Source organism: Trachinotus anak, unplaced genomic scaffold, assembly GCF_046630095.1.
Source record: "Trachinotus anak isolate AG129_WGS33_773 ecotype Australia unplaced genomic scaffold, CSIRO_AGI_Tana_v1 ptg000004l, whole genome shotgun sequence".
NCBI classification, from domain to species: Eukaryota; Metazoa; Chordata; class Actinopteri; order Carangiformes; family Carangidae; genus Trachinotus; species Trachinotus anak.
In genome coordinates, this window is record NW_027273855.1 from 23,039,210 (window position 1) to 23,052,910 (window position 13,701).

The following is a 13,701-nucleotide window of genomic DNA, read 5'->3' on the forward strand; positions in this document are numbered from 1 at the left end:
TGTCACCTTATATGATATGGGACCTTTAATGCTCACAAAGGACACATAAACAGTGCTTCTGAACAGTCTAAATTCCTGACTAATCTGTGAAAACCTCAAGAGATAAAGATCCACAAGATTATCATGTCAAGGACAGCAATGGCATCTAAATAGCCAAGCATGTATTGGTTGGAAATGTGAAGTTTCATTGACCTTCCCATCACCCAGCGGGCTGCCTCCTCTGACACCACCTTCAGTCTCAAAAAGGTCAAGATAACTGAGATAAAAGGAGAATTTTGGATTGTTCCTCTGGTTAATAATCTTAGTGTTCCTGATAAGAAAGTGTATGACTCAAAGGTGCAAAAGTGACCATATCTTCACCGCATTGGTAAAGATATACTCCCAGACAGGTCAGTGGATGAGAAGAGCCCTCTGCTAATTTTTTTTTTTCAAGGGAATCACAGGCTCCTCCTCTTCCAAACTTTGTCACGGGTGTGGGAACTCCCTGCTTCATGTATCATGATTAGGTGAGCAGAGAAGGCGTGGGCCTCGGGAGAAGCGGAGAGAGAGAAGCGGAGAGAGGAGTGAGGACGCTGAGAGGAGCTGACGGAGCACTAATGAGATACTGGCCGGTTAGAGTTACAGGGATGCAGTTTTAGCCATATTCCGCCACTGTTTTTCAGGCTTGATCTGCTGACTCGAAAGCGCGGAAACTGGGACATTTTCACCATTGAGAACAAACTTTAGCGGATTAATTTATTCTTAAAAAAAAAAAATGGGATTGGAACGGTTTTGCGTAAAGACGCCGAGGATGGTGGCCCCCGTCGCCCGCTCAGTTCTTTGTACCATCGGGCTGTTACTCTCCTTTTCTCGGCCTGTCTGCGAGGCGTTCAACTTGGACGTGGAGAATCCAACTGTTTACAGCGGACCTAAAGGGAGCTACTTCGGATATGCTGTTGACTTTTATTTGGCTGATTCCGCCAGGTGAGAATCTTTGACACAGAAATAATAAAGTGGCATAACAAATGTTTTAAAGTAAAACATAGAGTCAGGGGGTTTCAGAAGGAAGCTCCAGTAAAGGTCTAAGACATTTGTGTATTATTTTCCTCTGGGCACTTCACGATGCCCAGTTGTACACAAATATGTTGCGCGCAGCGTGCAAACTTTCCATTGGTCTGTGTCGGAGCTTTTGTTTTTTGCCAGACTTCAGAACATTTACAACTCCCCTGTTAAAGTAACAGAGCAAGTTTCCAATAGGAAAAGAACACAATACATTTGTGGGATGGTCTTTTGTCTCTGATATTAAATCGGGGTTCCGAGTAGCCTACATACTGTGCCTCCTGGACACATTCTTTACGCACAGCGCACACACCCTCAGCTTGCATACAACTCACTGTAATTGAATATGTTCAGGAAATTGCATTTATGTTCTAAATGACTCTTACAGCCCGGATAATGGCAATATAAAAGAGTGGCGGTTTCATCATAAAAAAAAGGATGAATCCAGAGAAATAACTGAACCTTTTGGAATCGCCCTCAAACCCTAATCTCATTGCCCCTCACAAAATGACATTTAATTCTGACCTCTTAATCTCCCCTCGCTTTGAAACGCCAGGGAAAAAGCCTGTTAACTGCAGCCGTTAGCAATCACATCTTATTTGGGTGAAATGATTGATTTTGATGCTTCCTGGCTCTGTGGGGATGTGATCTCTGTGACACCCAGCAGGCTACCACTGTCTCAAGCATTCCTCCTTAAGAGATTTTGCTATCAGTCATTTGTTGGACTTAAACTCAAGCATGACATGCCTGTGGTCAGGTCTAATACCCTAGTAGTCTGAGGAGAAAATAATACTGTGGCGCATCCAGACTGGAGCATGTGGTCTTTGTATGAACTGGGACTGGGAGAAAAAGCAAGGCATGGGTTAATTTGAAAGATTTGCATTTTGTGCTGCTATGCATTCAGTAGGTTTTGGTGAGCTGTGGACCCAACCCAACCCTGTAATTGTAATAATCATTAACAAAAGGTCATGTAGCCGCAGTCAAGGTTTTCACTCAGACATGATCAGACTTCCTGTCTGCGGAGCACCAAAGGTGTCTCGGCCCACCGTTGAAGCAGCCAACATGCTGGGATTTGAGGAAGGGCTTTGTGCCGAGTGGGCCGCCAGCAGCAGCAGCAGCAGCAGCTCTAGTTCCCCCTGTTTCTCTTCCCCGCTTCCCTGGCCGTCAGACACTCAGACATGGGGAGATTTCCCCCCTCTTCCCCTGGCCCCCACTGACTCTTTAAAAGCCTGCTGCTCTTGCTGTTCATTTCTCTGCCTGAGAAGAAGGGGCTGCAGGAGAGTGGTATGATTTAGTATGTGAGGCTTATATGCGTGGACCCCACTGATGTCATTCTCCAGGGTTTTTAATTCATCTATCCCCTCGACCCCCCTCCCCACCCCTCCCCACCCCACTGTCTAGCCCCTCTCCCGACCATCTCCTCATTCCATTAAGTATGAGACAGTAGACGTCATCTTACTGATGACTTAATCTGAACTTTTCTACACTTGCGCAGAAGGAGATGAGACAAAGGTTTTTGTGTGCAGGGTAAGAATAATGTTTAAGTGTAGCTTCCTACAGCCCAGTGCCCTGTAATTTCCCTGTGGATGATATGTATTCAGAAGTCAAATGTCAAACCAAACAAAGTATGAGCGAGCAGATTTAAGACCATGATTCATCGCTTTATCTGCAAACCACATGTACGTGCCACTTTTCATCCACAGTCTTTCTTAGAAGTCGACACATCAAAACATATCAGTCGAGTCGTGAAATGAGTTTCTGTTATCTGTTGGTTTTGCCATCGCACCATCATCGCCCACGCTTTGGAGACCCAGGGAGTGGGGGAGTAGCTGGAATCCCGGGTGGTGAGGTCATTTGAGGGATGCACCGGGAGTTTATTCCTGTCAGGATGAGCTGCTGTGAGCCTGGCTCCGACCTCATAAGTGAAATTATTGCTGTTTTTACAAAAAGTTTAGTACATCACTGGTCAGACTGCTGTGGTGCGTTAGTGAAACAAGAGTGATGGCAGATGTAGGAGCAGAGACAAGCGAAGACAATACTTCTTCCTCCCATAAATGCCCCTGTCAGCCCCACAAACACAAAGACTTACTTTCTCCTGCATGGACGCTCATCCCTGACAACGAGTTTATATATGAGGGTCTGTCATGCCCTTCGGCATAATAAAATTAAGTTTGGACGCTGGCAAACAGCCCACCATGGAAGAACGCCTGAGGATAGTGTCTGTGAACTGTGTGACGGCTCTCCTCAGATGCACACAGGAAGGGCAGGAGGATATACGGTCCCCTCATGGGTGTGTATGTTATTCCACGTTGAGAGAAGATGAACTCCTCACAGTTTGAACTGCCTGTATGTCAGTCACCACGCATGCCCTCCTCTGCATCGCGGGGAGGACTTCTGAGGACTGACACTCTCCTCAAGCAGTTTCTAATCAAACAACAGTAACTGACTCTGCTTTGACTTTCTCCAGTGCCAAGCAGGGATAAGGGAGTGGACCATACCTAGATAGAAAGGGTCAAAGGTCAGGGGCTGTAAATAATAACAGACCTGGCCTGGAGTGTGTGAAAGGATGAAACAGCTTCTGATGCCTGTCCAAAAGTGAAGGCAGAGAGAGTGACGGAAGATGTTGGAAAGCTCCTCTGTTGGACTTTTGAGGAAATTCTTCAAACCCCTTTTGGAGCTTTATGATTCCACGTCAGTAAAAAGCTATATCAGTGTGAAGTAACGGAGGACCCTGTGGTGGAGAAAGTAATATATTCCAGTCCATGCATGTGTTTGAGTGACATGTCGGTGATGCGAATTAGCTCACGGATGGTTTGGCCATGACGAGCACATGCCGAGGTCAGCCGGTCCGTGTAGGTCACTCTCCTCTCAAACAGGGTTAGAGTTGAACTAATATTGACATTGGACTGGGGTCTCCTTTGGCCACTAACGCAGCAGTGTTTTCTCTGTGTCTACACCAAGGTCCCTCTCCATATAAGATCAGTCTCATTTCTGTTATTGTTTTCAGCGGTGTCCTTTTCGAGGGACCTGTTTCTAAATCAAACCACTAAGTGTCTGAGCTGCAGGAGTGCAGCTTGTATATTCGGGCTGCCAAGCTTTTCTTCATCCAGGTTCTTGTAGTTGCCTGCAGACAATGGGGCCCTTTGTCTAACGGCAGAAATTGTTGACTGTTTTCCATTGGAGGAGCTTTTTAGTATGACTCAATGCTTTCTTTATTTATTGGACTTGTGAAAAGGCTTCTTTAATTTTCTATTGTCAAACTTCGTATGCACTCATGATAATCAGGCCAGTAGGTTGGGAACATTAATATCTGTTGCTGTAAAGGTCAGGATATACTTAGCATGGCTACCCTGCAGTCTGTCTCAATCATAAAGTGCCTGTCGAAGCTTTTACTGGTCTGTTGGTGGAAGGGGGTTTTGAATAATGAGCCTGTGTGTGTTTCACTGGAAAAAGATGTCAGTGTGGATGGTGACGATGTGTTTAAAGGGCCTGTGGACCCTGCCGTCACGACTGCAGTATTGAGTTGGGAATGCCCCCAGGACTTCACGTCTGCTTTGGGATGGAGTTGGCTGTTGGTCAGGGTCGTCCTGACTCATACTTTGCTAGATTTAATCTCTTGACTGCCAGCAGGTCTGGTTTCTTTTAACCCCAGGTCATGAAATGACTCACATCTCTAGTAACTTGATAAAAGCTATCCTTTATATAGCAATAAGCAAATGACGCCATTGTCCGCTGGTGCACTAAGAAATTCATCTGGCTGAAATTCAAATTAGCATCAGTTCTCATATTTGAGATGGAAATAAGACGTAACCTCTGGCCATTACTGTCCATGAATGTGTGTGTTTGTATGCATGCGTGTGTGGGTGTGGCTGGGGGGTCTGGGTGCACAGACAAAGTGTTTCAGCAGCTGCTTCAACCCCCCGTCACCAACTTTAATACAACAGCCTCCCTATCCTGAGGTGAGAGGACCGGACCCCCTGACGTGGGCATTGTGGAGAGGTGTGAACCACCAGCAGTTAAACTCCCTGCAGGAGGATTTTAGGACAGTTGGAGTGTGAAAGGGGGAGGAGGGGTGGTGGTGGTGGTGGTGGGCTGCAGTTTGGTATGAGAGAGTGCATGGGTCATTTTGATATTTTGCAGCAGCAGTAGGAGGATGTTTACATTTTATTTCACTTGCCACTTGTGAAAGGCTTTTTGTAGTTGGTGGTTTTCACAAAACAGCTGCTGGTTCTCACACATTATCTGTGCGGGAAAACACCCACAAGGACTGTAGAGTGCTGTTACACAATGATTGTTCCTTGCTGAAAGGTTTGAAAGTAAAAACAATAATTTCAAAATCAGCTTGGTGTCAACTTGCTAATTCAGTTACCAGACTAGTACGTCCCAACCCCAGCTGCGGCGTGGCGTAAAATCAGCGAGTCTCAGCCATAGTTTTGAATCGCCTTCGGATATCCACGCATTATTCCCGTGTGACAATAAGCAACATATTTTGGCGAACAAGGCTCACGGCACTTGTAATTTGCAGGCCACCTGTTGCCCAACACTCTTATCCTTTTGAAGATGCTGAGGAAATGATCTTGTGGTCCTAGTGAGATCAGATCCTTAACAGCCTGGACTGTTTATCTGATCAACGCTGGCTGGTGCCGGTTCACATCTCAGTGGCTCCTTCTCAAGTTCAGCCTGGCATGTGGGGACGTCTATAAATTGTTATAAAGGACGCGGCTCGCTCCACACAGTACCATCTGACCGCTTGCAAAAAGATGTGGCTTCATCTCAGCACAGTAGACTCTCTGTAGTCAGCACACGCCATCCCAGCAGGCACTGCTACTCTCATCATCTTCAGGCTCCTGGACAGCGGCGCTGAGAACATGTGTGTATGTGGTGTGTGTGTGTGTGTGTGAGTAGACATTCGTCCATATGGCAGCCTTAAGGAATCAAACAGCTTCTGTCTGGCCTTGGCTCTGAGAGGACGTGAGACTATTCGTGTGGCTCCATGTGGTCTAGAATAAGTCATCACATACTCCTGGTACCTCTCATTTCTGTCATTCAGCTGATCTCACTTTAAGTGCCCACGCAGGCTTTGAAAAGTCAATATAGCTGCTATAGGATGACATCATCCTGCAGCGTCAAGTACTCATTAATTTGTTGAACATGTCCAGCTCTATATTTCCACTCCCACTGATCCGGGAGTCATTTAATTTTGTTGCCGACGTGATCCTTCACACTCAAAGGGAAGGAGATCTATTTTGCTGTATTTTTTGTGTGCTCCGTTTGACTTCTGCAGGAATGAGAGCAGTGAAGGTCAAGAGCTGCCTCTGGCTCAGATCAGGTCACTGCATCTGAGTTCTTTTACTGATATGGAACCACTTCAGTGTTTAAGCATGTGTTGATAGCTCAGTGTAAACTCCATGGGCCAGTGTGCATGTTTTACTCGGGTGTTGCTGAGGGTTGAAGGCCACCCCCCCCACCCCCCCACCCCATGCGCCTGTGCCATATTGTTCATTGAACCATGTTTATGACTGCAGATGGTGACTGGCATGCTTAACAAATGTGAATGCAATTTTTTTTCCTCCCTCTCTTTCTAGCTGAAAGCACTTATAATAGTGTTCAAGTGACATCAGCTTTTGCAGCTGGAAGGAAGACAATTAAATGTGCAACGGGGGGGTTAGGGGTGTGTTTGCACTGAACGGGAGGGGGTAACAGAGGAATTTGCCCTCTGAAAACCTCCTTCTGTAACCTCACCATAGACTGTATGAGCTATAGCTCCTCAAGATAGTGTCCCATCAGCAAGTTGCAGCACTGCGCTTTATCCCTAATTCCTCATCCCCACATAAAGTCGTGGTTGTCTGGTAATTATGGTGTGGTGTCCTCTGATTGCTCGAGCTTCAAATGAGACAAACCCCAGTCCTCAGCTGCAGTGAAGCTGTTGTTTATGCATTCCTTACTTGCAGCCCAAATCACTTACTGTAGTTTAATTAATGCTTAATTGTCAGTGGAGGTCATTAGTGGCTGCTGTACGGCAGCTGGTTTGGGTCGACCGAATTCTAGACGTGGTGAAGCCGCTGATGCCTCTCATTCCCCATAGTGAGGACGTTACTCAAGTCTCTCTCTTGTGAAATGTATTTGTCCATAGCAACGTGAAAACTGACAAATGGCCAAGTGAAGATTGGGTTAATTCCCCTGTAGCCAAAACATTTCAGTGAGCGGAGCAGAGTAGCCAGTCTGGAGTGACTTTTCAGATGCATACTGAGCTACATCTGTCAGCGTGGCTGTCCTGCTGCCTGCTGTGGTCCCTATCAAACCTGTGATGGTGCTGCTTTCACTCCCACTATCAACAGTCTTTTGTCAAGACTCACTTGGTTTACTGTGGTTTGAAAACAACCCAATGAGCCTGTCTGCCCTTCAGCTGAACAACTGAGGCTTTCTCGCCCCCTCCTAATTACATATATTTGCATACACGCCCTTAGAGCCCCTACTTTTTTTTTCACAAAGGAATTTGTTATGCAGCACTCAGCTGACTGCAGCTAAAGCTTCATTAAATGCTAATGATACAAAAGCTCTACCTTTTCAGTGCACAGTTAGCAGATAAGGAGAAGGGGTGGGGAGATGCCAGCTCGAAGTAGACTGATCCTCGCCAGATAGAGGCCCATTAAATGCTAATTCTCCCACATTTTCTGCACTTTCAGATCGCTATCAATCTGTGCTTGTGTGTGATTGTGTGTCTGCACATCTGCGTGTATCTGGGTAAGGTAGTGAAAAGTTGCTTCGGCTGCCAACTTGCTGATTAAAGCATGATCTGCTTGTTTTGTTATTTCCTGCATTTATTTATTTTTTCCTTTTGAAAAGCTGCCACGGCCAATGATGGCTGGACTCTGTTCAGATCTGATTCAACAAAAGATGCTGTGGCTTCCAATTTCCGTGTTGTCATGTTCATGGTCCTGCAGTAGTGTCGCTTATTGCAGGCATATGCTCGCCCTCAGATTATTTCTAAATAATCTGCTTTTCGCTATAGACGCATCAGGACATTTTTCAGACTTATTGCACAGGAAAGGTCGCCTGAAACGTATTAAAATGATTTTTGATGATATATTTATTATTAATATTATTTATATGATATATTTGCAGGGCCTGAAGGTGATGGTGCGTGCTGACTTGTTGTTGAGCACCGTATCATGCGAAGTTCCCGTATCAGGAAGCCTCTCTGTGATTTAGATTATTGTACAGGTGGAGCTCTACTGCTCTGCTGGGATACTCCTGCGTCTGCACATGTGGTCAGAAATAAAAAGGGGGGACACTGTTCCTTGCTTTCCAAGTCAGGCTGGTTTGTTTCTTTTTCTCTCTTCCAACACAAACTGTTACGTTTCTGCTCCACATTTGGAATTGGCATGGTACTGTATCTCTTTTGAGGCACTGCGGCCACAGTAACGGTGTAATACTAAACTCCTACCTCCTGCTCTGTGGCCTTCCCTTTGTTCTCCCACAGTTTTCAAATGAAATAATGTGAAAGCTTTGCACTGACCACCATCACGCCCTGGCCTACTTCTGTTAGATTTTTTCCATGAGACATCTCGTAATGTTTTGTCATCCGAGGTAATAAATAGGTTCAGTGGGATTAATTATCATGGCTTGCAGGGCCTTGGAATATTGCACGGTTTAACTGCTGTTTGACTCATGCTGGCTCTTCGTCTTCCTCTGGACCCTGCTGAGTTGTCACCCCTGGGGGCAGGATGCTAAGTTTAGCCAAAATGTAAACTTTCATGCACTATTGGAAGATCTGGGGCAGGAAAGGGTGTGCTCTTCCTGTTTTGAAGCCCCCTAGACACTGTCTGGTCATAATGGTCCCATTCCTCCTTTACCCACATCAATGCCAGCCACTGTGTCTTGTCAGGTCAAGTGGGTCCAGAATGAGGTAATGGCTAAATCATCCACTTAAGACACATTATCTACTTTGCCAACTTAACCATGCCCAAATCTTGGTTTCCTATTTTTAATGTCTCACCACTCTCTGCCTTCTCTTCTTCCCTTTCATCTCTGACGTACATCAAACATGTCTGCAGTCTTGGACGCACCTGTAACCTCGCTGATTCTTTCTATGTCTGGTGAAGTGCTTGGCCTCCCTTCCTGCAGCAGTACAGTGTAGCTCCAAGGACATGGATGTTTAAGTGTGGCAGCTGTAGAAACAAGAGTGTGACTCCACTTAGCCTGTCTGCTTTCTTGTTTTCCTATTGAATGTGCCCCAAAGGGCTGCATGTGTGACAGTGTGAGAGTTTCTCCACCGCACACAAGTGGAATGAGTGCGTCTGTGAACATCACATGCACACATGTCATAGAAGCAGCTTCTCCTGATTCTAAGAGATTATGTAAAACGGTGCTGCAGCCTGTTAAAATGTTTCTCTTCTGAGTCAGAATACAGCGTGCTATAATGCGGTAAAATGTGCACACCGCATCATGTTTAAAGCTGTCAAGTGGGAGGTCTGGAATGCAATTTTTAATTGAGGCCAGGTTGGGCGCTAGAAACCTTAGCAATGGTTTAATAAAGAGACTTGGATTTGGTGAACTTGTAACATTTGATTTACAGCATGTTGTGTGTCTGTCTTCGCAGCGTGAGTGTGGTGATTGGAGCTCCCAAGGCCGACACGAGGCAGGTAAACGTCACACAGGGAGGATCTGTATTCTACTGCCCATGGAGCCTCAGCCAATCAGATTGTCACACCATTGAGTTTGATACTGAAGGTAAGCCTTATGTACACCCAGACAAATTGTGCATCCATGCGGTGCACTTCTGGTGCACTCCTTTACCCGCTCTCTTTGCACTTGCTGAATAGACATGGCACTTAGTGCTCACACCAAGGTCTCCTGCTGCACTTAAGCTTTAAGTGTTGTCCTTCACTTGTAAGTCTGCGAGGGGCGCCCTGGTAGCTCACCTGGTAGAGGGCGTACCATAAAGGCTTATTCCCAACTGCAGCGGCCTGAGTTTGAGTCCGACCTGAATGCTTGTGCTGCACGTCATCCCCTCTCTCTCCCTGACTTTGCTGTCTCTCTTTCACTGCATCTATCACAGTAAAAGTGAAAAATGCCCCCCACCCCCCCAAAAAAAAACTTTAAAAAAGCATCTGTAATGTAATGTAATGTAGTGTTAGGAGAATCCAACATCTGGGGCTTTTTAATCCAGCTGCCAACGAATATTGTATTCATCTATACTGTTGCCAAACAAAAGCTTTCGTTATGATTAAATGTGCAGTCAAACAGCCCTGATACAGTCTTATTAACTGCTTGCTTGAGAGGATGAGAAACTGAAGACGATGTTCAAACTCTTAAAATGTCTGAGTGTTGTTGCTGCTCTGTGCTCTCTTGAAGCCATCGGAGCATTTCCTCTCTGCTCCTGTTGTCAGCAGCAGGCCTGGATCAGGCGTCACCGTTCCACTCCACTGAACTGTTGTTGGCTACGCTGGCTCCTGGACTCGAGATGATCCTTTCTTCCTGTTTGTGTCCTCTGTTCGGGGATGAAAAGGATAATGGGGTGTTGAAGAGTTTTTTGTTTTTTTTTTGAAGGATACTCTTTCCTTCCTCCAGGTCGTGTTTGTGTTGCCTTGCCCCCGGGAGCTGTAGTGAGATAAGCAACCAATAAACAAATAGGTCAGACAAAGAAATGTCCTGTTTGTATGACAGGTGAGACAGCACGGCTGGTCTGGACAAAATGACTAAAGGTGAGTCAGATTTAGGTGAGGTAGTTTAGGAGAACAGGAGGAAGTGCGTGAGGTTGACTAATGAGTGGATTCATATGTCAGTGTGTTCACAGAGCATCCGTCAGTCTGTATAGAACAATGGAGCCACGGCAAAGTGAGGAAGACTGTGTAGTGACTAGCTTTTAAGTAAAAACACACACATGCACACAAACAGGATGAATCACACATGTAGAGGGACAGTTACTGTGGAGAAATCAAAGCTTAGTATTGTGAGCTCAACTTAATTTACTGTCCATAATATGGAGAGTTTCTCTAGCCTCCTGCTTGGTATCTCTCTGCTAGTTTTCCACCATTTTCCTCACGACATAAAAAATGTGTTGTGCATCCCTGGGTACTGGCTGGAGTCCACAGGGAGTGATGTCATGTGCAAGCGGCGAGGCCTCATGGTGAAGGTTAGTCCCCTGGGTTGTCAGAGAGCGTCCTTCGGTTTTTTTTTCTAAGGAACTTACTTTGAAGGAGCTGATTAGAGTGCCAGAGCCGGTTCCGACATCTGGATCATGGCAGAGCCGCAGTGAAGTGGAGACACAAACACTCAATACATGGACATCTGCATGCAAATGTGCCTGTGCCAAACAGCTGTTACATGGATGACATTTAATGCTATGACTGTTTTATTTGCCAATCCTGATAGTAAATGTTAGAGCAATAAAAAAAAGACATTCGGTGATGATGCTGGCAGTTTTGATTTTTTTTTTTTCTTTTTAGAAAACTTTTTCCACTATGAATGCCTGAGTGAAGGAGTACGTCCACATTATTTTTTTATCCTGTACTCAAGTGTTGGGACTTAGTATATATTCCTAGAACGAAGTGGTGTCATAGGTCTTGCTGTCTCTTGGTGTGTTTGAGCTCTGACCCACGGGCTACAGACCCTCTTAATTAGCCTAACTAATTGGGTCAAAGTGGCCAGAGGCCCCCTCCCATCTACTTCCTCTTCCATTGAGATAAGAGCCTGTCTATGGATCGGAGAGGAGGGGGAGAGGGTTGTGAGGGCAGTAGGGAGGGTGTGAGTGGGGCACATACAGGATGGGAGGAAGGGGAGGGAGGGTGAGAGGGCCAGAGGGAGAGAGGGGAAGGAGGAAAGAGGGAGAAACCAGAGCCCTGTTCCTCCGTTCTGTCCCCCCTCTGTTCTCCTGCTGTCTGTACTCCCACAGGGGCAGCTGATGTGATGAGTGAATTTGGCCATTTGTCTTCTACCACACTGACACACACAAAAATACACACACACACACACACACACACTCACTCACAACGAGAGGTTCTAACCCCCACTAATGGCCATCCTCGCACACACAGTTCAAAGGCGAGAGTTAAGGCTATGGATGCACTCCAGACCCCCACACTCCTCTGCCGGTCCCACGGGAAACTGGGCCAGGCACCGCATCACATCAGCACACGGCGCTAACCGGCCTCCCATGAGGGACTTCGGTCAGATGACACGTAGCTGTGGCCCGACTCTGGGTCTCCCCTCCTCTGTTTTCATCAGAGAGCGTTTCACGTGACTCCAGCTGGCTGCCTTCAGACGCCCCTCAGACAACAAACACAACTTTTCATCACCTCTTATAGTGGCACCGAGCTAATGCTAGAACTAATGCTGTCACGTGAGACCTTAGCTTAGCTTCTTTAGACGGTTATTTTTATCCACCTCTTCTCTTTTATGCGGTGAGATAACTGATCATAGTGCAGTATAAATCACCAGAGGACTTTGCTGCCTTGGTAACATGACTCAAACCAACACAGTCAGTGTTCACCCTCCACCTTCCCCTGGTGGCTTTGCATTGGCCTTACCCAAACAAAGACCCCTGAGTTAGGAAAATATTAAGAAGGTGTATGCCTTACGAAGACGTAGCATGCTGCTAAGGCAGATTAGTTAATGTAACAAGCTTATAAGGAGCCGCTTGAAGTGCTGGTCATGTTATTGCCTGTATGGCTAAAGCACTTCTTTTCACACATGGACTTCTGAACTATTAACACACACTGGGGGCAGGGCTGGCTGCTGTTGGACCACGATGAATAACTCCAGCAGGAAAGCCCAGATATGGAGATTAAGCAGAAATACACTTGGGTTATTAAAAAACTATAATCTCTCTGCTTACCATCTTGGGGGAGGGGAGGCGGCGCTCCCTGAAAGAAAAGGAGAAAGAGGGTTGTAGACATGGGCGTGATAGTGTAAGAAAAATGAATAGGAATATGGAGATAATATTGAAAATGAAAACAGAGGAAGAGAGGGAGAAGTGTGTGCCTAAACAGAGATTACTGGGGAGGTTGCTATGAGGAAGCCCGGGCCAGAGTGTGTATGTTTTCCTTGGACCCCAGCCCCTTCGCTGTTTCCACAAAGGCACGGAGCGGGGCCTTCACCCCCAGCTCCAGGCTGCCTAGTTGGCTTGGAAGAAAGACCAGGGGCGTGGAGAGGCATGGATACGGAGGCCTGACACACGGCCTGCTTTCCTCACATTCATGTAGGTCATGATCTCTTCCTCACTTTCTGAGAGATGCTGGCCTGCTCTTTAGCAACACGCCTGTGGTTTCATGAAGTCTAGTGGGGAAATGAGTCTAGGGACTGTGAAAAGTGAGGGAGGAGTGGCTCCTCACCTCACATTTGCACTCCCCTTATAGATGTCAGCTCTTACACTGAAATGCCAGCTATGTACGCAGCGGTCACGTGACTTCCTTGCCAAATCAATTTGTTTGGATTTCAATCTCCACTGCAGCACATACGTAATATCTGTCTTCCAATAAAGTTGTCTTTAAACCTGACTCCCAGACCATCTGTCATGTCACCTGCTGCTGTCAAAGTGTTGATGAGGGAGATCAGTGTTAGTGGCCAGGTGGTCAAACAGAGTAAAAGGTCAGCGAGGTTAAGCTGGGCCAGCCCAAGCCCAGGCAAGCTAAGAGAACTACTTTCTCCTCAATGTGTGGC

At 46.4% G+C, this 13,701-nt stretch overlaps 1 protein-coding gene across 1 annotated transcript in view; it reads left to right on the forward strand.

The window, feature by feature from the left end:
• Nucleotides 1-517: 517 nt before the first annotated feature.
• Nucleotides 518-13,701, forward strand: part of itga5 (integrin, alpha 5 (fibronectin receptor, alpha polypeptide)) — a 32,066-nt gene continuing 18,882 nt past the window's right edge. Inside the window, exons 1-2 of the mRNA XM_071477202.1 lie at nucleotides 518-963; nucleotides 9,641-9,771. Coding sequence (XP_071333303.1) covers nucleotides 755-963; nucleotides 9,641-9,771 — 340 coding nt within the window. The 5' untranslated portion in view covers nucleotides 518-754. The remainder of the gene's footprint in view (nucleotides 964-9,640; nucleotides 9,772-13,701) is intronic.